Below are 26751 nucleotides of genomic sequence, written 5' to 3' on the forward strand. Positions count from 1 at the left end.
ATGGAAAAATGAATGTTGATTTCCCCTAACATATGAATATTATCAAGGACCGGCAGGCAGGAAAAACTTTTTATTTTATGTTATTTTTTTGTGAAATAGCGGTTTTACAAAGCAGAGAATGTTGTTGCTAACCCGACAGTAAATTCTTGTTTTACATTCTATCTTGTGGTATAAGCTATATAAACAAAGGAATGATAATTGAGCATAATGCTGACACACTTTTAAATGATTATCCGCAGACAATTTTAAATAAAAGCATCATTGAAAATTGTCAAAAGAAACCAGAGCAACACTTTTTTTTCCTCTGCCCCAAAAAAAAAAAATAAATAAGAAAAAAAAAAAAAAAAAAAGGATCGAACCGGAGTGTAAAAACTGACCCGGCAGGGTTAGGGGAAACCAACAATCATTTTTGCATGGCCTTATAGACAGTTCGGCACTGTTTGAGACATTTCGGGACCAAGACAAACCAGTACATCGTTTCCCTACATTATTCTGTTGCTTTATATTAAATATATGATAAATCTTATTTTTTTTTGACAAGTTACAATTCCATTCGGACAAGTAAGTTTTGGTATGTACTTGTCCTATTGGGAAAGTTGAAAAAAAGTTATTGTAGAGGCCTGTTTAAGATTTGAATTGTCTCCCCTTAATCTTATTTAAAAATCTACTAAATATAAGTAATTTTTTACAACACCTTTAATTCTCAAATTTTGAAGGTCAAAACATACTGTTACAATTCTTTTTATGCCCCGACAGTAGCTGAGAGGGCATTTAGTTGTATCTTTGCCTGTCTGTCTGTCTGTCTGTAGTCTGTTAGAGTCTGTCTGTCTGTCTGTCCTTCCATCCCTACGTCTGTACATCACGAAATTGTTTTTCTTTATCTAACTTTAGTTTGCCTCAAACAAATGTTATGAAACTTATACACAATGCTTATTATCACAAAACACAGATCAAGTTGGAGTTCGGATGGGGTCACTTTTACCAATCTAGAGTTATGCCCCTTTACAAATGAAAAAATTCCGGAATTTTCGTTTTTGATCTCTAACTTAGGTTTGCCACAACCAAATGTTAGGAATCTTATACACAATGCTTATTACCACAAAACACAGATCAAGTTGGTATTTTGGTAGTCCAAATAATTATGACGTCTTGAACATGTTGAAAGGCTTTTTGTCAAGCCTTCGACTTTAGTTGAAAAAGCGAGACATAGCGATCCTACATTCCGTCGGCGCTGTCGGCGGCGGCGGCATCCACAAATATTCACTCTGTGGTTAAAGTTTTTGAAATTTTAATAACTTTCTTAAACTATCCTGGATTTCTACCAAACTTGGACAGAAGCTTGTTTATGATCATAAGATAGTATCCAGAAATAAATTTTGTAAAAATAAAATTCCTGTTTTTCCGTATTTTACTTGTAAACATGGTAAATGGACTTAGTTTTTCTTCCGGGAAACATTACATTCACTCTGTGGTTAAAGTTTTTAAAATTTTAATAACTTTCTTAAACTATCCTGGATTTGTACCAAACTTGAACAGAAGCTTGTTTATGATCATAAGATAGTATCCAGAAGTAAATTTGTTAAAAAAAAAATTTCTTTTCCGTATTTTACTTATTAATGGACTTAGTGTTTCTGCCAGGAAACAATACATTCACTCTGTGGTTAAGGTTTGTAAAATTTTAATAACTTTCTTAAACTATCCTGGATTTGTACCAAACTTGGACAGAAGCTTGTTTATGATCAGAAGCTAGTATCTAGAAGGAAATTTTGTTAAAATTTTGTACCTGTTTATCTGTATTTTACTTATAAATGGACTTAGTTTTTCTTCCCGTTAACATTAAATACAGTCTGCAGTTAAAGTTTTTAAAACATTTATTAGATTCATAAACTATCCTGGATTTATACCAAACTTTGACAGAAGCTTCTTACAATCAAAAGATAGTATCTAAAGGAATATTTTTGTCGAGCCTTCGACTTTAGTCGAAAAAGCGAGACATAGCGATCCTACATTCCGTCGGCGTCGTCGTCGGCGGCGTCCACAAATATTCACTCTGTGGTTAAAATTTTTGAAATTTTAATAACTTTCTTAAACTATCCTGGATTTCTACCAAACTTGGACAGAAGCTTGTTTATGATCATAAGATAGTATCCAGAAGTAAATTTTGTAAAAATAAAATTCCATTTTTTCTGTATTTTACTTATAAATGGACTTAGTTTTTCTGCCGGGAAATATTACATTCACTCTGTGGTTAAAGTTTTTGAAATTTTAATAACTTTCTTAAACTATCCTGAGTTTGCACCAAACTTGGACAGAAGCTTGTTTATGATCATAAGATAGTATCCAGAAGTAAATTTTGTAAAAATAAAAATCCATTTTTTCCTTATTTTTACTTTTAAATGGACTTAGATTTTCTGCCAGGAAACAACACATTCACTCTGTGGTTAAAGTTTTTAAAATTTTATTAACTTTCTTATACTATTTTGGATTTGTACCAAACTTGGACAGAAGCTTGTTTATGATCAAAAGCTAGAATCTAGAAGGAAATTTTGTAAAAAAATAAATCCATTTTTTCCGTATTTTACTTTTAAATGGACTTAGATTTTCTGCCAGGAAACAACACATTCACTCTGTGGTTAAAGTTTTTAAAATTTTAATAACTTTCTTATACTATTTTGGATTTGTACCAAACTTGGACAGAAGCTTGTTTATGATCAAATGCTAATATCTAGAAGGAAATTTTGTTTTCTTCCAGTTAGCATTACATTCAGTCTGCAGTTTAAGTTTTTAAACATTTATTAGATTCATAAACTATCCTGGATTTTTACCAAACTTGGACAGAAGCTTCTTACAATCAAAAGATAATATCAAGAGGAATATTTTTATTGATTTACTTCCTCATTTTTGTTGAGCCTGCGATTAACAGAAAAAGTAGGCGAGACACTGGGTTCCGCGGAACCCTTACGAATTTTTATTGATTTTTTTCCTCATTTTTGTTGAGCCTGCAATTTACAGCAAAAGGAGGCGAGACACTGGGTTCCGCGGAACCCTTACAAATTTTTTTTTTCTGTGACGGCTTAGAAAGGCGTCACAGAAAAAAAAATTAAAATAGACTTTTAAGACGTCATAATTATTTGGACTAGAATTTTGGGAGGGTCACTTTCACTGTTCTAGAGTTATGCCCCTTTACAAATGGAAAAATTGCTGAATTTTTCGTTTCCATTCTTTTACTTCAGTTTGCCTCAGATCAAGTCCTAATTTGGGTAGCTTCACTTTTATCGTTCTTGAGTTATATCCCTTTATAAGGTTATATGCAAACGGGGTTATCACCTGTGTCCCATGGAAAAAATATTTTGTAATTAAGATTTCAACCTTTTATCTCAAAAACTAAACTAAGAAATCTACGGAAGAATTTATAAAGCCTGCGTGACATAATATAATGTATAACTATTCATGATATATATTTTGGAATTATTTTGATTGACCATTAGCTGAACCCAGTAAATAAAAGAACAAACCAAAAGAAAACTATACCAAGCATTTATTTTATATGGCAAATGGTGAACATTTTATACTTAGACAAGTCATCATTCAGATGCATTCTCAAAAGATGATGGAGTGGTCTGTAGTTGCTTTCTAAAAAGCTTTTACCAGATTTGAAAAAATAAATTGCGTAAAAAACCGGTTACTATCATTTGAATGTCTTGATTGAAATTACAAGTAGGTGAGGATTAATTGATAGGAGCAATCAGATAAGTGGTCTTATATGTGAGCAGTTGGTTTTCCTGTCGGATTGGTTTTCATGGTTTTACACTAGTCATCTTTGGGGCCCTTTATAGCTTTCTGTTTGGTGTGAGCCAAGGCTCTGTGTTGAAGGCTGTACTTTGACCTATAATGGTTTACTTTTACAAATTGTGACTTGGATGGAGAGTTGTCTCATTGGCACTCATACCACATATTCTTAATATCTAATACATTGTAAGTACAGCATCTTTAAACTTGTTATTTCATTTTTTCAGCTCTTTCAGACTTCGAGTTGGCAATTTCATTGAAGCACTTAGGGACTTAGCGGATGATGTGGAAAAATATAACTTGAACGAGGGAAGTTTTACCAAAATGCTAATTTCATTTGCTGAAATGTGTTGTTTACGTACCTGGTAGGTAATCTCATGAGACCATCATGTTAGATGTATATATATTTACACTGGTCATGCTGGTGTTAATCATGTTAATGGTATGTAGAGATTTAAAACCAGGACACACTAGTTACATTTTTGTAATTCAAGTACAAAGAATTATTCTTAAAACATTCATAGAAAATCCTACAGTGGATGACAAATATTTAAAAAGTATTCATAACTTGTCCAGACTTGTGACAATTCAAAGCAAGTGCAAGACATTTATGGTATAGGCATGCGTTTATTATAAGATTATAATAGACAGTCTGGCCTATCTATATATAACTACCATCATCAGATAGCTTAGTTTGATTATTGGTTGAGTGGAGTATAGCAGCAGCTTACAAAAGATAGTTATTTTGACCTATATTTTAGGCTCCGTTGATTTACAGTGTAGTCCCTGGTGTCCGTGTGGCCGGTGATATCGTGCATTAGCTGATTTCGTCATATCCGCGATGTAACACAAATAGAATCGTTCTTGTAATTGTTTTAGTCTTCCGCAGGGACAGGAAAGATAAGAATTGATAAGTTCAAGAGTAAATTTATAACTGCAATCCCATGATAAACCATATTTAGCCAATTTTCATTAATTAAAAAAATTACATCATCAGATAAAATTTGTTTCATTTAACTGTTTAACATGTTTAAGTCAAATTTATATCAGATTGAAATAAATTTTGGTCTGCATTTCTGGCAGTCTGTTTGGGTCAAATTCAACTATATTTCGTATTATAAAATCTTTCCTTTATTAAGAATAAGATATTTTTAGAAGGCATGCGCAAAATTGCCAGACATTTGAAAAACTCTCAAAACAGGGGTTTCCCTAATTCTAGACGCACATTACACAAAATCTTAAGGGTGAAACCATACATACAGAAGATTTTATCAAATAAAAGTATGTAACGAATTTGTTCACACAAAATTGTCAGATTATTGGTTTTATCAGTTTAATAAAGTGAAGTCAAAAGTCTTAGGTGCATGGATACACTGGACTGCACCATTTATTAAGATGTATTATCAATTTCCTTATTTAGAATCAGTTCCTATATGACTTACCATAATTTGTTTGGTGTACTGATACATGTACGTCTAGCAGAGTAAAACAGCACCCCACAAAAAGTTTTCTTTCACTATGACCTATATTTCACTATGACACATGTATGAGCTATATTTTACTATGACCTATATTTCACTATGAGCTATATTTCATACTTTACTCCACAACAGTATCACAGCAACCTTTACAATGGTTCACATTAACTATTAACAATGGGTTACATTACGTTTTACCTTTGACCTTGTATGGGCCTACATTTCTACAAGGATAATATAACTTTGTATAAGTAATCATTAACAGGAGAATAAGAGCCTAAGTCATGCCCTCAGTGATAAAAAATATATTGCTCCTGCCTATGTTCTACACTTCACTGATTCATGTTCATTTTCTTCTGTATCTATCATGTCTACAGTCTTGAACATGCATGAAATATTTGCCAATGGAATGATGGATGTTAAGCAATCATTAATCAATCAATCTATCTTCTGTGTCTAAAGTTTTGACATGATTTTTTCAATTGATCACTCTTTGTAACAGGTTTCATAAAGGTTTATTTGCATTTTGAGAAGATACTCAGAAACGTTCTCAGAAATGATCAGTAAAGTTGGCTCAGAAAGTCTGTATATATGTATTGTTATCCTTTTTTAAATGTTTAATCTGATTACAGCTCTTCTATAAAAGCATGCAAAGCAAACCTTTAATCAACTTGCTTGCTATGTTTGCTTGGATGTTTGCAAACAATAGGTAGGCAGAGTTTCAGTCTGTTTTATATATACTGGGATTTGATTGGACAATAAAAATTGATATGCAATGAAGTTAATGTTTATTGTCCAATCAAATTCCATTATATATAGTAAACAGACTGAAACAGACTATCTACCTTTTGTTTACAAACATCCAAACAAACATAGCAAGCAAGTTGATCAAAGGTTTGCTTTGCATGCTTTTATAGAAGAGCTGTAATTATGATATATCTGTGTAACATGTGTAGCTACAAATTTAAATAGTTCACAATTATGTACATGATATAGGAACCTTAAATCTTGTTTCAATATTGCTTCTTGTAAACCAAATATATATCTAAAATATATATGAATAGTTTATATTATAACTTATTTAATTTTGCTTCATTTGTAGTTGACCTACATATACATGATATATATTAATTTTATAATTTTTAAAAAATCTGTATTTTGTGACTTATAGCTTGACACTTGGTAAAGGCGATGAAGTAGTTTGGGAAAATGTACTTGGAAGTATGAAAGTAATGTCAATCCCAGCCATCAGATTAAAGAAGTGTGGAATACAATGTTTGAGAGAAGATTTGGAGTCACCACTTGTTGTATCAGTGGTCGAGGTAAATAATATTGTTCTGATTAATATCTTGAAAATTTTGAGACAGAGAGACAAAATGTTTTTTTTTATCTACCAGTGTTTGTATTAATTTCGTCATGTCAATCTTATAGCATGCATATAGTTATAAGGGCCCCACCTAGTGGCCGGTAGCCCTATAGTGATCAGTCTGTCCGTCCACCATAACAAATTGTGTCCACCCTATATCTAGAGAACCGTTATAATTTTATACTTTATACTTGACATTTATATTAACCAACACCAGAGGATGTGTCATAATGTTTGTACAACTTCCTAGGTCAAAGTTCAAGGTCAAAAACTTTGGTTTCAGTTGACAACCCCATGTCCTATATGTGGTAAAGATTGTGTTCACTCTAGTTATGATTTCAAAGTTTATACTTGACATGAATATTAACCAACACCAGAGGGGTAGTCATAATGTATCTACAACTTCCTAGGTCAAAGTTCAAGGTCAAAAATTTGGTTTCAGTGGACAACCCCATATCCTATGGTACAGATCATGTCTGCTCTATATCTTGAAAACTGTTATGATTTCAAAGTTTATACATCAACCCATATATATATATATCCAGAAGTCACCTAGTGGTCAACAATGAATTCACACCATGCAGTCATATCACTATCATACTATGAAAGTAAGTTCAGGATATTTATCAGTTTAATCAAATTGCCAAATATAACACTTTAACTAAAAAACATAGAATAAAATTACTCTCAGCACATAACTAGACTATGTAATAACTTTAAAAAAAGTGCCTAATATCAGCTTATCCATACAGATATTTTACCACATGTTATTTACAGCAGGGCCCACAGGGATGGCTACCATCTCAATGATGTTTAGTTTGTCCACTTTTGATAAAAATGGATATAGCTATATATTTGAGATCCAAGAACAATAGTCTATCACCCTATGCAACTATAATATGAGATGTCACTATACACTCTATGAGTTATTGTCAGAACTACTCTGTTCTATCTTCACAGTCTCACTGGATTATAATAGCTTTTAATTCAGTTAGTTTAGAGGAAAGTATTTGTATAGTGTTGTATCTCCATGATTTCTCATGTATTTTTGCTGTTAAATAATTATAGAGATAAATTTCTAAAACTATATTGTTTTTGTGAAATGTTGTATCTCCGAAAAAGGGGATACTTTATTTGTCTAACATGTTTAAGTTGCTTGTCTGTTAAAAAAAACTATTAAACATAAATTTGATTCCTATTGATAACTTTTTATGTCTCAGTCAAATATTTATGATATTGAGCTTTTATTAAACATGTTAAACTTTAACTTAAATTTTTACCACTATTGCCAAATGGGAAATACATTATTATAAGATTCACTGTACAAATTTTGTTAGAAGTTTTTAATTGAATTTATGTGAGTCGTGTGAGTTATTGCCCTTAGTTGACAATTTTTACTAGCCTAGGGATGTCAACTGGGTGAAGATTTACTAACGAGTATTCATTGCTTTTATCGAGCGATACTCCAGTACTCGCTTGGGAATATATCTACAAAACAGAAATCAAATCAAAGTGATTATGCATTTTATGATTTTGGGTTGTTGTCTTTTTAAAAATTAACTACATTATAAAATTGAGAATTGAAATGGGCAATGTGTCAAAGAGACAACAACCTGACCAAAAGAGCAGAACACAGCTGAAGGACAAGGAATCATATACCATTATTAATAGCTCATTTACTAGCAAACACCATTCAAATCAATAAAGTTTAATAAACATACATTGAAAAATGTTTCCAAAGTCAAACCAGATAAAGCACTAGTATTTGGTGATGGTAAATAAAACACATTTTAATTGATAATTTACAAAATGTGTAATGATTATAATAAAAGTCATTGATGTATTTAACAATTCACTAAGGGTTACCACAGGGTGAGACAATTTTTTTCACATTTAGCATGTTAAGGAATACTGTCTTGTCAACTATTTCTGGTGATAATTGAATTTGTAAAATATAACTAACAGTCATGCAGACATAAATATTTGCTCTTACTGAACCCATGTTTCAAAATAGCTAAGACACTTCTTCAGGAAGCCCACATCATTTCGGAGGCAAATTAGTTGACAATATAGCGCACACATTCAAACGAAACATATTTAACTAATAGTATGATTAATCTGTGATTATTATTTTAGTTTCTGAGAGGGGAGTTGTATGTTTCCGCACATATATTTGCCTCCACCGTAATCTAGGTAAATGTAAAACATTGTAAAAATAACTTTCTGCTGGATAAGTCTATTATTGATATAAAGTTAAAACATCCTTACTTCTCACTAGACAATACTACTGTCAGGTTTAATTCTTTTACATGTGGATCAAAAATAAAAGTCACAAAAACATTAACTAGGCAGCAACTGTTTCAACAGCCTTTAAAGCTTTGATTTCTTTTAGATAAAATTTTGGATATTTTAAGGATGTTCGCTACTCTGTTTCAAAATAATAAGCTTTTAAAAAGACTGTTATAAAATGATTGTATATAAAAAAAGAAACTAAAAAACCGGAAAGAATGAAGGGTCGGTGTGCATGTTTTCAAGATCACGATGATATAAGACATTGAAAATATGACGGGAAATTATTCTCTAGATTTTTCATATACTTAGCATTAGCACCTTTTTTCTTTAGAAAACAATGAAAAAATAATAAGGATTTTATAAGATTTTCAAATATTTTATTTTTAACTATTTGTAATCATATTATGAAAAGAAAGTAAGGGTTAGTGTTCAACATTTGTAATGGCCCTACATGGATAAAACCAGAGAATTCTGAATATCTGTAAAAAAAATTAAAAACAAGAGGAGCAAACATCCTTAAACAGCAAAATGTATTAACATGACCATGATGACATGTACAAGATCTGAAAATAAGTCAAACACTGCAGAAATCATTAATTGGTCCCTCATAGGAATATATCCCTTACATGACAATTCTTTTACTATTTTTAGTGCACTTTGGTCATTTTCAGGGAGAGAAGATATAGAAATGAGTCAACATAACTGAAATGTTTGATTGACATGATTGAATAGAAGTAATTGCTATTAACTGATGATTATTCTTACCTTTTTGTGTTTTATGCAATTTTCTTGAAAACTTTAAATAGATATGTAGACAAAAAACTATAAATAACAAAAAGATAGGCACGATATAAATTGTACTTTGACTTCTTTGTGTAGTTATTGACTTATGATTTTTACCCATTATTGCAGAAATATAGCAGACATGGTACATCATTGTACATTGTAGATTGGTAAGTAAAAAAAAAATATCAGCAAAATAAGATCTACATTTTAGGGTTAGATTTTTATAAACATGATAAAGTACACAAATTTAGATCTCTCAAGTAATTTTAGTCTGAAATTAATAATTTTTTTTATTATTTAGGTAAAGAAAGACTCTACATTATCTAATATGGATTCCATGACTGATGAAATTGAAAGTGCCAGTGTAGATTCAGACTCATTTACCAATTTCCAAATATTTGAAAATTTTCAAAGTGAAAAATCAACTAGAATTGAGGAATATTTTAATTCAAGACTCCTTGGACAACATGCTGGGGAACTATTGCTGAACCTTTATGAATTAACTAAGAAATGTGACAAATTGACAAAATTTACAATTCCAGGAATGATCGTCAATAAAACAGAGGTAAATAAGTCATCTATAAAAAGAAGTGTAACTTTAAATAAACAGCATGATTAAATGAAACATATAATACAATGTTCATGTATATGTATAAGATAAGGTGGAGATCAAGTACAAAATGTACCTAAAAATCGTCTTCAAATACTTGATGTACCAAAAATTTGTAAACCCATTTAAGGCGTACCAAAGGAACACCTATATCATGTATATGCTTTTTCAGGCTTCACCTTTTATGTAAATACAAGACCCTATGATCATGATGATTCCTCAACATGCTAAAGGCTTCATAAAGATTGAAACATAAACTGTCTACTTAATTTTTTATTTCAGACCAGTTAATAATCATGATAATATGTGTAGCTCATTTTTGAAACTCTCATGATATATTTCTAAATGATTTTAAAAAAAAATACATGATAATAGTATTACAAGAAAATTAATATTTGCAAATAAAACAGAAAGCAATTGGGACATTTGTATCATAGATGGATACCACATATCTTTTCTTTTCTTTTAGAATTGGAAAAACTGTGAATTTTTTTTCCACTTGATTTACCACCCAAGTTTTTATTTTACTCTTGTCCGTCTGTACGTCCGTACATCCATCCGTACGTCCCATGATTGGTTTCCATTCTCTAACTACAGTTTGCCTCAACCAAATGTTATGAAACTTATACACTAAGCTTACTACCACAAAATACAGATCAAGTTTCAATTTTGGTGGCGTCACTTTAACTGTTCTAGAGAAATGCCCCTTAACAAATGGAAAAAAAATGCTGAATTTTTAGTTTCCATTCTGTTTCTTAATTTAGCCTCAACCAAATGTTATGAAACTTATACACAATGCTAATTACCACAAAATACAGATCAAGTTTTAATTTTGGTGGTGTCACTTTTACTGTTCTAGAGTTATGCCCCTTTAAAAATGGAAAAATTGCTGAATTTTTCGTTTCCGTTTCTTACTTAAATTTGCCTCAACCAAATGTTTTTAAAATTATACACAGTACTTATTATCACAAAACTCAGATCAAGTACAAATTTGGGTAGCTTCACTTTTAATGTTCTTCAGTTATGTCCTTTATAACTTTATATGATATGCAAGCGGGGGCATCATCTGTGTCCCATGGACACATTCCCTATTTATTTTCTATTAGCATGATTAGAGTTCGAAAAGTTGTGAAATTTTTTTGCCTTTATTTACCGCCCAATTTTTTTTTTTAAACGTATAAGGGTCATGTCCTCTTTAACCTTAACATGTTCAAATAATAGCTATAGCCCTAGGTTGAAAAATATTCTATTCGTTTAAAAAACTTTTTGCAAAAAATCTTAGAAGTCATTTTTAAAATCATTAGTGTTGTAATACCCACCCCATATGGAGACTGCTAAAAATACTATAATAGATATAAGAAGATGTGGTATGAGTGCCAATGAGACAACTCTCCATCCAAGTCACAATTTGTAAAAGTAAACCATTATAGGTCAAAGTACGGTCTTCAACACAGAGCCTTGCCTCAGCAAGCTATAAAGGGCCCCAAAAATGACTAGTGTAAAACCATAAACTCATTTAAAATTTAATGGTAAATGTAAATTGATCATTGTTGTTTTATTTCAGGTGATGCTTACATTGCTGGAAATGTCACAAGAACACTTTGATAGACTGAAAAATGAACAAGTAATAGAGGAAAGTGATAGAGCTGTGATTTATTACTCCAGGCCTTTCGATATCATTTACCCTAATGATCGAAACACATTAATTGACTGTTTTATGAGATTAAACAATATTGAATATAAATAGACAAATTTATAGATTATGATAAGGGCTTTTCCATTAAAATGTATGTGGGAGGGTAGGAAGAAATTATCTAAAAAATGGTTCTTTGTTGTAGGGATATTTTAAAAGTCCCTTCCTACCCTCCCACATACATTTTAATGGAATAGCCCTAATTTACAAATATATATTTTTTGTAAATGTCAATTAATTGTTAAGGTTTGTTTATATCAACTTGGTGTAAGTTAATCAATCCTTATTGATGCTTAAACTTTTTATGCCCCACTTAGGGGCATTATGTTTTACAGTGTGTGTGTCTGTTTGTTTTACCCTAATGATCGAAACACATTAATTGACTGTTTTATGAGATTAAACAATATTGAATATAAATAGACAAGTTTGTATTTGACCGTGATAATTAACAATTATATATTTGTACATGTGCATGAATTGTTAGGGTTGTTTATATCAACTTGTTGTAGGTTAATCAATCCTTATGGATGTTTAGACTTTGTTTGATGTGATTGAATACGATTTAAGGTTAAAAGAAAAAGATTGGGCTGAAATATAAGTTCCTAAGAAAATTATCCAGTATGATCTAGAACCTGTTACATACCTAATGTAAAAATAATGAGATGTGGTATGATTACCAATGAGACAACTTTCCACCTAAGTTTAAATGAAGTGGATGTAAGCAATTCTATGCAACCAGTGGCGAATCCAGAACTTTTCATAAGGGGGGCCTGCTCCAGTCATGCTTCAGTGATTCCCTATATAATCAACCAAATTTTTCCCACGAAAGGGGGGCCTGGCCCCCCAGGCCCCCCGCCCCTGGATCTACCTATGGCAACTGTTTGACTAATGTATCTTATGTATCTTATTCCCTTCTTTACAGAAAAATCAACACTTTAGATTAACTTTATAGTACATGTAATAGTTATTGATTCTGATTGGTTGAATTCTAATGATGTTTCCAAAATACAGATTGACTTACAAAAAAAGAACTATAAATGATGTATATATAGAAGGCTATTTAGTTAGTTTGTAAGCATACCTTATATAGACACAATATATTGCCAATTTTTAAGAGGGAAAATTATTATAAATGTTAATCTGATGTTTTAAAGTGGAAAAACAGTTTTGAATCAATGACCAAGATAATGGACCATTATTTCAGTGTTTTATACATTGGCCTATTGAAGTCACTTTTTTAGGTACCGTAAAATACATATATCTATGTAATTTTTGGCATCCTATAAAAAGGCATTACCGGCTATTGTAAATATAGAAATGTTTGCTTTTGTTATTGCAAAAAATTGCAATGGGGAAAAGATTAACAAAAATTTAAATAGAGATGCATTTTAAATTTTATTTATTGTCGAGCCTGCGACATCTGTCCCAGAAAGTGTGACATAGGGATAGATATCCGGTAGTGGCGGCAGCAATGCCAGCATGGCTAACTAACTTCTTAAATTTTGATATTCAGAAGGTAGAAAACCTAGATGCTTCATACTTTGTATATAGATGACTTATGTTATGAAGTTTCTGTCTGTCATATGTTCAATGTCCTTGACCTCATTTTCATGGTTCAGTGACTACTTGAAAAAAAAACTAAGATTTTTTTGTAATCTTAAATTCTCTCTTATTAGGAGTAATAACTACATTTGGTATATGCATACCTTGCAAGGTCCTTATACCTGTGTGACAGTTTTCACTTGACCTCAGGCTCATTTCATGGACCAGTAAGCAAGGTTAAGTTTTCATGGTCAAACCCATATCTCAAATACTATTAGCAATAGGTCTCCTATACTTGTTTTATAGAATGATTTTAAGGTGTACATGCCCAACTGTCAGTTGCCATATGACATTGGCCTCATTTTCATGGTTAAATTTCAGTTTTTGTGTTTTTGTCTTTTTTTCTAATACTGTATGCAATAGGTCAACTATATTCGGTGTATTGAAATATTTTACGATGTAGATGCCAGTGTAGGATTTTTTTTTACCTTGACATCATTTTTATGATTCTTTGCTCAATGTAAAGTTTTTGTGTTTTGGTCTGTTTTTTCGTAAACTGTAAGCAATAGATCCAACTATATTTAAAGCATGGGATGATTGTAATGTGTACTTGTCTGTCTGAAAGGTTTCATCTGACCTTTACCTCATCATCATGGTTCATTGGTCACTATAAAAGTTTTCATGGTTTGGTTTGTTTCTTGTATACTATTAGCAATAGGTCAACTATATTTGGTGTATGGAATGAATGAAAGGTGTACAAATATTTCTGGCTTGGTTCATCTGACCTTGACCTCATTTTCTTTGATCATTTAAAGTTTATGTGATACTTGTAGTATAACTTTATATTTAGGACTATCAAAATAAAATCGATGGTCAGTAAAGAAGGCGAGACATCTCAGCATGTGCACTCTTGTGTTATTATTTGTATGCTGCATTTCCTGAAATTGCAATAATTAATCGTGCATAATTTTACCATTGTTCAGTAATCATACGATAAATGAACACAAAAATGTCAGAGTCTTCAGCATTTTAAAGAACTTCTTGAATAGAAATCTTTATTTACTGATAAATGCCCTTAGTTGTTTTGCAGTTAACCTTGACATGAGGTCAAAGGATTTTAGTTTTATTACATTATCTAGTTTTGCTGAAACCGAGTTTACAACCTAGACTGCAAACCCAACCATTTATTACTTTTTGTGTTTTGTTTAAGAATTTTTATGTCAGAAGCCCCACAAATTTTCTGAATTTGGGTTTCTTAACTTTTAGTAGATAATTTAAATTATCATATTAGATAGATCACGATTCAAACTTGCTTAAAGGAGGTAGTATAGAAATTTTCTGTCATCTTAGATTGAAAATAGCTGCACACAATAGCTAGATTGTCATTCAACTTTAAAAACTGTTCTAGATAGATTGGACCTTGAATAAGCAAAAACTATTGGTAAGACAAAATTTTCAAACAAGTCTACTGATCTAAATCGTCATTTGACCCTTCCTTTGAGTTCTAGCTCTTAAATGACAATTTTTACCAATATTTTACGTTTTTGCCTGGCATTGTCTTGAAAATTATAAAAGACCCACCTTAAATAGCAAAAATGATCAGCAGAACAAGTTCTACTATTTTTTTTTCTGAAATAGTAGACTCGATATAGGAGTGATTGCCCTTTATTGACATTTTATTTTACCTTTTTTGTGGTTTGGACAAAAACTTCAGAAGATAGAGAGAAACTGTAATCAGTAAGGGACGACATCAAAAGTTCAATGTAGGATAAAAAACTTAATTCACGTAGTTTTTTCACTGACCCCCCTCTTAACTTAATTTGGGAAAAATTGAATGACCAATATGGATATATGTAAAATCGATTTTGGATAAACAAAACTTGCAGCAATTTTAACCCCCCACCCCCAAACTATTTGATTTAAGTTTTTTATCCTTCATTGATCTTTTGATGTCGTCTCTAAAAATTATCAGCAATACAAGATCAACAAAACGGATTTTTGTCATAAATTCTATTCTAATCAACATTGTTGGAGAGGCCGGCCAGGTCCATTGTTGAAGATGCATGCACATAGATCTAGGTGAGCGACACATGCTCTCCAGAGCCTCTAGTTCAAGTTTCTTTTACACTCTAGAAAAATCATTATTATGAAAAATCCGAATATATCTGACCCATTGACGTCATGATGGAAATTTCACACTTCGCCTGAGTCATTTGAATCAGGGATATTCTTTTACTCGTTATTAAAATCAATTGAAGAAGTCGTGTACGAATAAAAAAAGGCAGTGGCTATTTTGCCGGCTCTGATTAAAATATCCTTAATCAAGCCGGCAAAATAGCCTATTGCTATAGAAATGGCTATTTTACCGGCACCAGCAAAATAGTGAATTTGTTATTTTGTAGATTCTTTGTAAAGAGTGAAATTTAATATTTTTTTTTGGAAAAGTACTATTAAAATGTGCACTGTCAACATAAAAGAATCAAAATATTACTAATATATCAGTAGCTAAATAAGAAAACAGCCAACAATATTTGAGACAAATCGTTTAAAAACATTTATCAGCCAAAGTATAAATAACTATTAAGAATTTATAACAAGAAAAAAACAAAATAAAAATATTGAGCATCCATTTGTTGCAATGAAATCTAAACATGTAGTTGATATTATTTCTAAAATCAATCAATGACAGTCTAATGCTACATGTATGCATAAGAATAAAATCTCAGATTTTTTAACTGTGTGTTATAAAAAAAATAAAAGTTAAAAATCTCTTTGCATCATAAATTTGATAAAACATTATACAATATAACAAAGTCAATCACATAGTTTCAAAAATAAAAAAAGATGTTTAAATTAAACTTGCTTTTGAAACAATAGTCAGTTATTTGAATTGCATATGTGTAAACAAAATAGTTTTTTTATACAACCGCAAAAAATATTTGCGGTCGTATATTGGTATGATGTTGGCGTCGTTGTCGTTGTCGTCGTCCGAAAACACATTGGTTTTCGCACTCTAACTTTAGTTTAAGTGAACGGATCTCTTTGAAACTTTACCATAAGGTTTGAAACCACAAAAGGAAGGTTTGGATTGATTTTGTGGGTTATGGTACCAACAGTTAAGGAATTAGGGGCCAAAAATAAGCATTTTCTAGTTTCCAGACAATAACTGTGGAAGGGTGTATGGATCTCTCTGAAATTATACTACAAGTTTCCATACCACATAGGGATGGTTAGGATTTGCTTTGGGGGGTTATAGCTCAAACCGTTTAGGAATTAGGGGCAAAAAAGGGGATAAACAAGGTTGTCCTGGTTAATGGACAAATACTTTAGTACAAAACATAATTTAAAGCAGTGTAAGGGAGATAAATCAAATACATCATTGAAATTACCTCCCTTACACTGCTTTTAAGTTATGTATAAAGTAATGGTTAATGAACAATTAAAATAATTTAAAACAGTGTAAGGGAGGTAATCCAAATACGTTTTGGTTACTTCCCTTACACAGCTTTTAAATTATGTTTAAAGAAATGCATATTTATAAAGGAAGACCAGTAAAAATATCTGCAAATGTCGCATCTTTTTTTTTTTACACTATATTTTAAATTCTATTATAAAATAGATTAAGTTAGCACTATGGTAAATTTAAATGGGTAATTATGGTTGCAAACTCCATTGGAAATTTGAATTGAGATTATGACCATGTCTTGAGGGAAAGATTTTTTTGGGGGAAAAAAGGAGGGGGGGGGGGGGGGGTAAAAGGAAATTGTGGGGGGTCAATTTTTTCTCATTTCAGATTTCAGATATTAAAAAGAATTATTCTTCAAAAATTATTTTTTTTCAAATTTCAAATATTGAAAAATTTCAAGAAGTTATCTTTAATTGCACAATATGGCGCATTAGATTTGTAAAATCTTTGACCACATATATTTATTTGTTATGCCAAATCTAACCGTGTATTTAGATTTTTAATTTTGGGTCCAGTTTTCAAATTGGTCTACATTAAGGTCCAAAGGGTCCAAAATTAAACTTTGTTTGATTTTAACAAAAATTGAATATATGGGGTTCTTTGATATGCTGAATCTAAACATGTATTTAGATTTTTGATTTTTGGCCCAGTTTTCAAGTTGGTCCAAGTTGGGGTCCAAAATTAAACTTTGTTTGATTTCAACAAAAATTGAATATATTGGGTTCTTTGATATGCTGAATCTAACCATGTATTTAGATTTTTTATTTGTGGACCCCGCTATCAAATTGGTTCATATATTGAGGTCAAAAGGGTCCAAAATTAAACTTTGTTTGATTTCATCAAAAATTGAATTATTGGGGTTCTTTGATATGCCAAATCTTACCGTGTTTTTAGATTTTTAATTTTGGGTCCCGTTTTTTAAATTGGTCTACATTAAGGTCCAAAGGGTCCAAAATTAAACTTAGTTTGATTTTAACAAAAATTGAATTCTTGGGGTTCTTTGATATGCTGAATCTAAACATGTGTTTAGATTTTTGATTATGGGCCCAGTTTTCAAGTTTGTCCAAGTTGGGGTCCAAAATTAAACTTTGTTTGATTTCAACAAAAATGAATATATGGGGTTCTTTGATATGCTGAATCTAACAATGTATTTAGATTTTTTATTTGTGGGCCCCGCTATCAAATTGGTTCATATTGAGGTCAAAAGGGTCCAAAATAAAACTTTGTTTGATTTCATCAAAAATTGAATTATTGGGGTTCTTTGATATTCCAAATCTAACCGTGTATTTAGATTTTTAATTTTGGTTCCCGTTTTTTAAATTATTCTTCATTAAGGTCCAAAGGGTCCAAAATTAAACTTAGTTTGATTTTAACAAAAATTGAATTCTTGGGGTTCTTTGATATGCTGAATCTAAACATGTGTTTTGATTTTTGATTATGGGCCCAGTTTTCAAGTTTGTCCAAGTTGGGGTCCAAAATTAAACTTTGTTTGATTTCAACAAAAATTGAATATATGGGGTTCTTTGATATGCTGAATCTAACCATGTATTATGATTTTGGACATTGGACCATAATAGGTATATTAAAAAAATTCAAGTTCTTAGACCACATTCTTTCTGTGTCAGAAACCTATGCTGTGTCAAATATTTAATCACAATCCAAATTCAGAGCTGTATCAAGCATGAATGTTGTGTCCATACTTGCCCCAACTGTTCAGGGTTCGACCTCTGCGGTCGTATCAAGCTGCGCCCAGCGAAGCATTTAACTTGGCTCCCGCTTACCTAATGCCAGCAAAATAACATATTTTCTATTTTTCCAGCACCGGCAACAAATTCACTATATTGCTGTTGCCGGTAAACTAGCCAATTTTATAGAAATAGGCTATTTTGTCGGCTTGAATTCAGATATTTTAATCAGAGCCGGCAAAATAGCCAATGCCTTAAAAATGTTTCACATAGTTATAACTGAAGTTCCTTTAAAAAAAACGGAGAACTAATTTTCGTGAGTTTACAGAAGCAAATAAAACAAAAACTAATCATGCTGTCATAGTGACATAGGAGGCGTTGTTTTCTTAACTATCATTTAAGAGCAAGATTTGAGATTAATCTGTACAGGGTCTTAGTAGAGTGAAATGTCTTCTTGTTGATGGTCACCTGATGATTGATTTGGTGATTGTTTTACGCAGAATCAGCTGACCAAATTTTACTACAATTTTGTCATCAGTAACACCATATTAGAATTTTAAGAGCATTGGTTGAACGCAGCAGGGGCGGGTCCAGGATAGGGCGTAATGGGCATATGCCCCCCCCCCCCCTTTAAAAAATAAAACACTATCGTAATCTGCTAATATTGTATTGAATATGGCAATTTATCATTATTTTATGTTTTTTTAGCAAAAATAAGGTCCAAAAAAATTTTCGCCTCGCACCACCCGGCGAAAGATTTGATTCTACGCCCCCTCTTTCAAATATCCTAGAAACGCCCCTGAACGGTTCATAAGAAATTGCACGGAAACAGCATACGTGCCATTTTTCAATCCATCAAGAACCATATGTCCTGGTTGACTTAAGAAAAAATCGCTCCTGAACGGTAGAGGCGAAAACAGTCAATACTGAACTTGATTTCCATCAAACGAATGAATAACAACAATACAAGGGTTCAAAAGATGTTAAACAGAAACGACTCATATGATGTTGAACGGAAACGACACAAAGTGCTATTTAGTGTCTATATATAGAATTTGAAATTTCCCTCAATTAATAAGGTCCGTATACACATAATACAGTCACGTGGATATTCATCAACTTCCTGATTCATCAGATGAAGATGAAGAATAGTCCACATTAAAACGTAAGTTTTAGATTTTAGTCGATACTTCCAAGATTGAGTCTACTTTACTTCTGACGTTTTCTATTCTCTCTCGCGTATACAGGAAATATTAAGGAATTATACATTCAACTTTCGTTCCAATGCACTAAATTAGTTTTCCAAAAATATAAAGACAAGGGGTTCATTTATGTGTTTGTGATGAGTGTATGAATATACCACCTTGCATTTCGTCTTTTTGGTTCCTTATGTGCTATGTTCCAAGGCAGAATGTCTTTCCAATGCCAATCCAAATTTTTAAACCATCATCCTCACAGAAACAACCTATTGCATTGTTATTTTATTCTCGCCCTGAATATTTATGTATGAAATATTTCCCACTCGACGTTAAACATGCAACAATCGACGAATCGTAGTATAGTTTCATTGATTTAAATAATCGTTTATATAAGCCCGAGTCTAGAAGGGTTTTACAGAATAGACAATAATAGGTTTGGGGAACGAATTTATCATACAAGCCCGAGTCTAGAGGGCTTTACAGAAAAGACAATAATAGTTTAAAGTTACGAAACCATATTGAACATTTATTATATGAGCCCGGGTCTAGAGGGGGCTTACAGAAAATACAATAATAGGTTAACGAAACAAAACTTTTTTGAGCATTTATCATATGAGCCCGGGCATAAAGGGGGTTAACAGAATAGACAATAATAGGTTAACGAAACGAAACTATTGAACATTTATCATATGATCCCTGCTCTAAAGCGATTTACAAAATAGACAATGCTAGGCGAAAGACTAGAAACTGTATTAAGCATTTATCATATGAGCCCTGGTCTAAAGAAGCTTTACAGAATAGATAATTATAGTTGAAAAAAACCGGAGCTCTATCATTTATCATATGAGCCCGGGTCTAGAGAGGGTTTACAAAATGGACAATAATAGATGAAAAACCGAAACTGTATTGAGCATTTATTATGTGATTGGGATTTACAGAATAGACAAATATAGCTTGCTTCCGTCTGGTCAAGCCTTGTCGTTCACGATCATGATAATGCGTTACCTGATCTTTCACGATCAATTTTGATGAAAAATCAACAAAATGCAATTTTTCAATGACAAAATGAACGGTTTCAAGAGAAAAAATCCTTTTATTTTACTGTTCTAATTGACACGCCAAAAATTCAGATTCAAACATTATTATTATTCATTTGAATGTGTCCATTATAGGTACCGAACCCGATTTTTTTTTAATAAATCCCGTATACTTGTGTTGAGCCTTTTTATGATTTCTCATAAAGTACTGCTCATTTTCTTTATCTTATTGCATTGTATTATTGAGAAAGTTGAATCATTTGACAGACATAATTTTTGTTTTCGGATTCGTTCCACGTTTTGAAAATACAGCAGATTGTTCACAGCTTGCAATTACAACTAATTACATTTACGATCCGATCGCAATGCTTGACCACCGTTAGGTATTCTTTCGCGATATTTTTTCTATATATACAGAATGACAGCCCGGTAATAACAAATATCAGAAAGCCCTGATATGTAGTTCCCAAGAATTATGCAACGGCAAATGTCTTGTATAGTATAGCCTGGATGTGTTAGAATAATGTATAAGTATTCGGTAAACAAGAAATTGACCGATATATAGCAGGCGTCATGCGGTAAAGCATGCTGACAGGAAGCTAGATAACAAATTTCAGGAAGCTATTACTTGTCACAATGTCCTTATTAACAGCCCTTAGTCTAACAAACATGATTAAATACATTATGTGTGTATGTTTATATGTATCTTTCAAAGTAAATAAAATGCGTACACTTGTATATCATGTATATATATATGCTCATTTAAAATCAAATATTTATCGCTTGCAAATGCAATGATCCTTATCAAACAACAATGAAATTTGATTTACATCGGAACTTATACATTTTATCACCAGATACAGTATTGGTAAAAACATCTGCACATATCCGTTTAAGATTTTAGATATATTTTTATCTTTGAAGTGTCATCCATTTAGTATCAAAATATAAAAGTGTGATAACTATACCTATGTGTGCAATCTTAGTACGTTTGGTGCATTCCTGAAGTAAAATATAATTCATATTGATATTCAAACTTTGTATGTCATTCTGAAAAGAAACACCTTTCTAAAAGTGTATTGCCTATTTGATAAGGAAGTTTAACATGAATACTTGTCTTTTCATTTATAAAATCTTTTAGTCGAACACACAAGAGTACCAACTTAAAACTCACAGTCATTCTAAAAAAAAACATAACCAGTTGATTTTTTTCTTTTATTTCCAGCGCAAAATTACAAAAATACCAAACTCCAATAAAATTCAAAACGGAAAAAAGTCGATCCTTAAACAAATGGCAAAATCGAATTCTGAAGCACATTATAAGATGGGAAACAACTGTTTTATTCCTGACTTCGTACAGACATTTCTTGATGTAGAAAATGGTGGATTGAACCGGGTTTTAGCTCAATAAACCTCTTGAATGACAGTTGCATAAAATTGTGTGAAAACCACCAATTCCTCCAATTTCTAAAATGAATAAGTTTTTTTTTTCTTTTTAAAAAATCCTTTAAGGTTCATCATAACAAATGGACAAAATTGCTGTGTTTACCCATCCCCCCCCCCCCTTCCCCGCCCTAAATTAACACTGATGAATCCACTACATAAATATTTTTAAATCGAAAACAAGCACCTGAATTACATTCACTTGATTCTGTCCACACAGTTACACCCTTTGCATAACCTATTGTTGTGTAGATATCTACTATTCTATTGTCAATATCAATCATTACAGTACAACCAACAATTACTTGTGAGTAGGCATCTCAAATATTTTACTTTTTAGTTCATTTTTACACCTTCTGCAGAAAGAAAATAAATGGCAACTAAGATAAAAAAAAATATCTTTCTGAATAACAAAATGCTATTGACTTTAACATATCTAGTGGATGCTAGGCCTACAAATTTTTCAAACTGTACAGTACGTACTGTCTGTAATCAGAGTAAATTTTCAGGTGAAAACAAGTGTCCATTTGTCATGATAATGCACAATATGATATAAAGAACTTCAATAAAAATATATTCCAACTAAATAAGTCTCTATCAGATTTTGGCGTGAACAAGATAGTGTAATAGAAAACATTTGAAGTATAGTCTAATTTTTATTTATAACAGACACTGTCAGGCACATTTTTCTTAAACATGTATCACAAAATAACTGCCATCTTATATAACATGCAATTAACAGGGCTTAAATGACCCAAGCTAATTCTACACTCGCATATTTTTAAAAAATAATTCAGATGCATGAACTTTCTCAAGTTTCTTTTTTTTAGTACTATTGTACAATAATTTAATTTTGGATGTAACGCGTCTTCTGATTGGCTGACAAGTGTTCTGTCTATCAGCTCATAGACGTAATTTTGTTTTTTTCATGATTTACTCCGGCTTAAAATGGAATTTAAAATTAAATTATAAGGAATTACTGTAATATTTTTTCTGTTTATTAGAAATAACATAAAAAATGTGGTGCACATTTTAAAATAACCTGCTACGCGGGTTATTCAGTGTGCACCACATTTTTTATGTTGTTTCTTCATAGACAAAAAAAAACATTACAGTCTACCCTACATATCACAATAACAATTGTGACCTTAATTTTGAACTATGTAAATATCATGAAGCCACATTTATCAACTACCAATGTTGAATGGCTTATTCCTCGTTTGCCCTCATTTAATGATACCAATCATCTATTAGTAAAGAAAACAAAAATAAAGACAAAAGGTTCAATTAGCCTACAATTGTAGAGCAGGTTTCAACTTAAGGTGGTACCTAACACTACAGGGAGATAACTCTGTAAAATCAGCTAAACGTTTTAATCATTGAATTGTTAAGGAAATATAAAGCTTCTCAATGATCAAAATTAGTGTTTGTCAAACTGCTATATATCCAACCATTTTTTCCCAGAAAGTGATTGGTTCAAGTGTTTAGAAATTTTTATATTTTTTTCAAAAGGTCAAAGTAAATATTTTGTCAAAATTTTATGAAAATTAAACGAGCCAAATTAATTTTAGTCAATGTGTTAGGTACCACCTTAAGTATATAGTTTATCAGTGTTTTCTATATATTCAGGTAAAGTTTTTTTTAAATCCATTTTCATTTGTATAGATGAATAAGGAATAAATCTAATATTTTTTCTTTCAATAATTTAATATCAAAATGAATTCAATCGAAACTAATGACAAAACAATGACATTCATTTATAAAAGTTCCCTTATAATTCATTAGTTTCTAAATGATTTACGTGATATAAATACACCAATACAAGTTCTCTTTTATTGCAAACATAATTTATTTAATATATGAATCAAATCTATACATGAATTGTATACGAAAATAAAGAAAGCACTATGGTAAAATAAGTAATATAGGGCACTATATGTATAATGATAAAAAATACTAGTTTTTATACATATTTTTTCATAAGTCACAAAACATTATATTCACAAGTCACGAAACATTATATTCATAAGTCACAAAACATTATATTCACAAGTAACAAAATACAATATGTTTACTTACTTGTTCAAATGGAGAACATGGGACATCAGAGTATTCGACCACGCTGATGTGTCCATCTTGGTTACTGTCTCTCATTAGTTAGAGTCTGGTGTCTATAACTCTATATTGTCGTTTTTTTTTTGGTGGGCGGGCTTCTCCTGCTGCATACTGGATAATGGTACATTCTGTTAGTGCCTGTGCATGTCATCTTCAGTAACTCAATAATCTCATAGATGTTGGGTTGGACATGTTGGAGTCACTTCTTAATTTTATTGTACCATCCTACCAGGTTATTGGTGGTGCGGGGTCCTTCTGTGTAGTAGTGGTTCCATAGAAAGCGGTGGTATCATTCAACCCCCAAACTCGGTTACGTAATCAGTAAATGATGTTGTAGCGGGTATGTTGTCAGCTTCACCAATGTCTTCTTAAGTTGTAAGTCGTACATCTTCAATAAGATCAAGTTGAAACAAAGGTAATACTGCGGCTTATTGTATAAGTCGAGTGATGTCTACAATTTCTTTATAATACGACTGCAGTCCACATTTCGGTGCCTTTCGCCAAATACATTGGGTAAAGTGATACAAGCAGCCTTTCACGGTAACCCATGGGAAACACTGTCCGTGCTGCGGTGTTGGGTGCTGTATCATAATCAATAAATTATGTTTCTTGTTGTAGATCTGAATAATTTATTGATGTAGTCGAGCGATGTCAAGTATGTGGCTGAAAATATAAAAAAAATAATTAGAAATTAATAACAATTTTGTATACACTTTTGTCTATATTTTTTTTTATGTTTGTCAAATTCAATACATCCAGCTTAATTTATAAAACATTTTCCTTACTTTAAAAGCAGAATGTATCATCAATTAAAACAAGTTGTCTATAAGTTGTCAAAATAATATGCTTTTTGTATACATTTTTGTCTATATATTTTTTTTTAATTTGTAAAATTCAATACATTTTTCCTGCTAAATTTATAAATATTTTTGCAAATTTTCTATGATTTAATAGCAGAAATAAGTATCTTTTATAAAAATTTACAGCTAAAATAAAGGTATAAATGTGTCTATAATTCAGAAATAGACTATAATTGGTTTATAAAAAGCACCATGAACTAAATCTACAACTTCAGACCGGATTTTACCCATTTAAACTTTACAAAATCTAAACTGTACCACTTTTAACATTTTAATTCTCATGAGAAATAAGTTGATCGATGAAATTCAGATTTCCGGTGATGGTATCAGATGATGAGTGTTCATTTCTTGTTGTCATAATTCTGATACGAAAACAAAAGAAAGTTAATAATTTCATTGTGGGCTTGCTTTTTTGTTTCATAAGAATTAATTTTCTAAGTACATTTGTGGCATTTTCTTATGTAATCGTTTTCGTTAAGTGACATGTTTTTGGCTCAATTAACACCTTTGATGGTCGTTACATTGTTGATCATTCGACCTCGAGTTAATTCGTGTCATCAACCCGATTACACGTGTGCAACAATTAAAATATTTACTTTGCAATTTCCTTCAATTGAGACAATTTTTGAAGCATAGATGAATCAGCTCATTTCTAAATTATTTTATTAAAACTATTATGAATGCTGTTTGTTATGAAAGACGAACACGTGAGTGAAATTGAACAACTTATTTTGCGTTGTTCCACAAAGCATTAAAACAGCATATGATTAATTTCACGAATTATCACTTTTTTGTGTCAATAGAACAATGAATAACGGACCACCGTTTCTTAAAAATAACTCACATAGTAGCAAATATATTTGTGTGTTCATGAAATTAATCAGAAACATGGCAATAAAACCATCAATATGTTCATAAAGTCCAACTTGTTAGACAATCTGTATCATCTGTTCTTTTGGAGTTAGTATTTGTATAGGGGCAGCCCCGTTATTCCGACGCCCCATTAGTTCAACGCCCATATTACGACTTGATTGTCTCATTATTATTTGTCAACAAAATGAATGAATGAACTTTATTCTCACAAAACTACATGTCATAGTTACAGAGAAAATATATATCTACAATTACATATATGTATATATAAGCATGCACATGTGTGAACAAACGTAACTTAACTTGGAGGACTGACTTTCACCTGTATTATTTTTATAAACTTACATAATTTTTCTAAAATGATAGTATTGTCTGAATTAAATAAACCATTAAATTTGTATGTATTTGGATTTTTACAGCAATATTCAGGTAAAAATTTCTTTCTCTCTACATCCAAAGATTTACAAGTCATGATGTAATGATATTCGTCACCAATACCACTTGAATCGCAGAGATG

General features: G+C 31.4%; 3 protein-coding genes across 10 annotated transcripts in view; all 3 read left to right on the forward strand.

Moving 5' to 3' along the window:
- Window positions 1-12485, forward strand: part of LOC127705695 (uncharacterized) — a 134054-nt gene extending 121569 nt beyond the window's left edge. For 2 of the 7 annotated variants that reach the window (XM_052210052.1, XM_052210061.1), the window contains exons 2-5: window positions 4017-4154; window positions 6439-6589; window positions 10013-10276; window positions 11886-12485. In XM_052210052.1, coding sequence (XP_052066012.1) covers window positions 4017-4154; window positions 6439-6589; window positions 10013-10276; window positions 11886-12068 — 736 coding nt within the window. In that variant the 3' untranslated portion in view covers window positions 12069-12485. Of the gene's footprint in view, window positions 1-4016; window positions 4155-6438; window positions 6590-9837; window positions 9956-10012; window positions 10277-11885 lie in introns of those variants that run through there. The other 5 variants (XM_052210055.1, XM_052210054.1, XM_052210059.1 and 2 more) reach the window with 5 other exon arrangements.
- LOC127705703 (CD82 antigen-like) overlaps window positions 1-26751 on the forward strand; it is a 237599-nt gene that overhangs the window by 205666 nt on the left and 5182 nt on the right. The gene's annotated exons all lie outside the window — the stretch shown is intronic.
- The window catches only part of LOC127705678 (uncharacterized), a 168176-nt gene that overhangs the window by 129068 nt on the left and 12357 nt on the right, over window positions 1-26751 (forward strand). The window contains exon 1 of one of the 2 annotated variants that reach the window (XM_052210022.1): window positions 19776-19872. The exons of the other annotated variant lie outside the window; for it this stretch is intronic. The gene's annotated coding sequence lies outside the window, so the exon portion shown is untranslated. Of the gene's footprint in view, window positions 1-19775; window positions 19873-26751 lie in introns of those variants that run through there. 2 annotated transcript variants of the gene reach the window in all.

Source organism: Mytilus californianus, unplaced genomic scaffold, assembly GCF_021869535.1.
Source record: "Mytilus californianus isolate M0D057914Y unplaced genomic scaffold, xbMytCali1.0.p SCAF_6, whole genome shotgun sequence".
Classification (NCBI taxonomy): domain Eukaryota; kingdom Metazoa; phylum Mollusca; class Bivalvia; order Mytilida; family Mytilidae; genus Mytilus; species Mytilus californianus.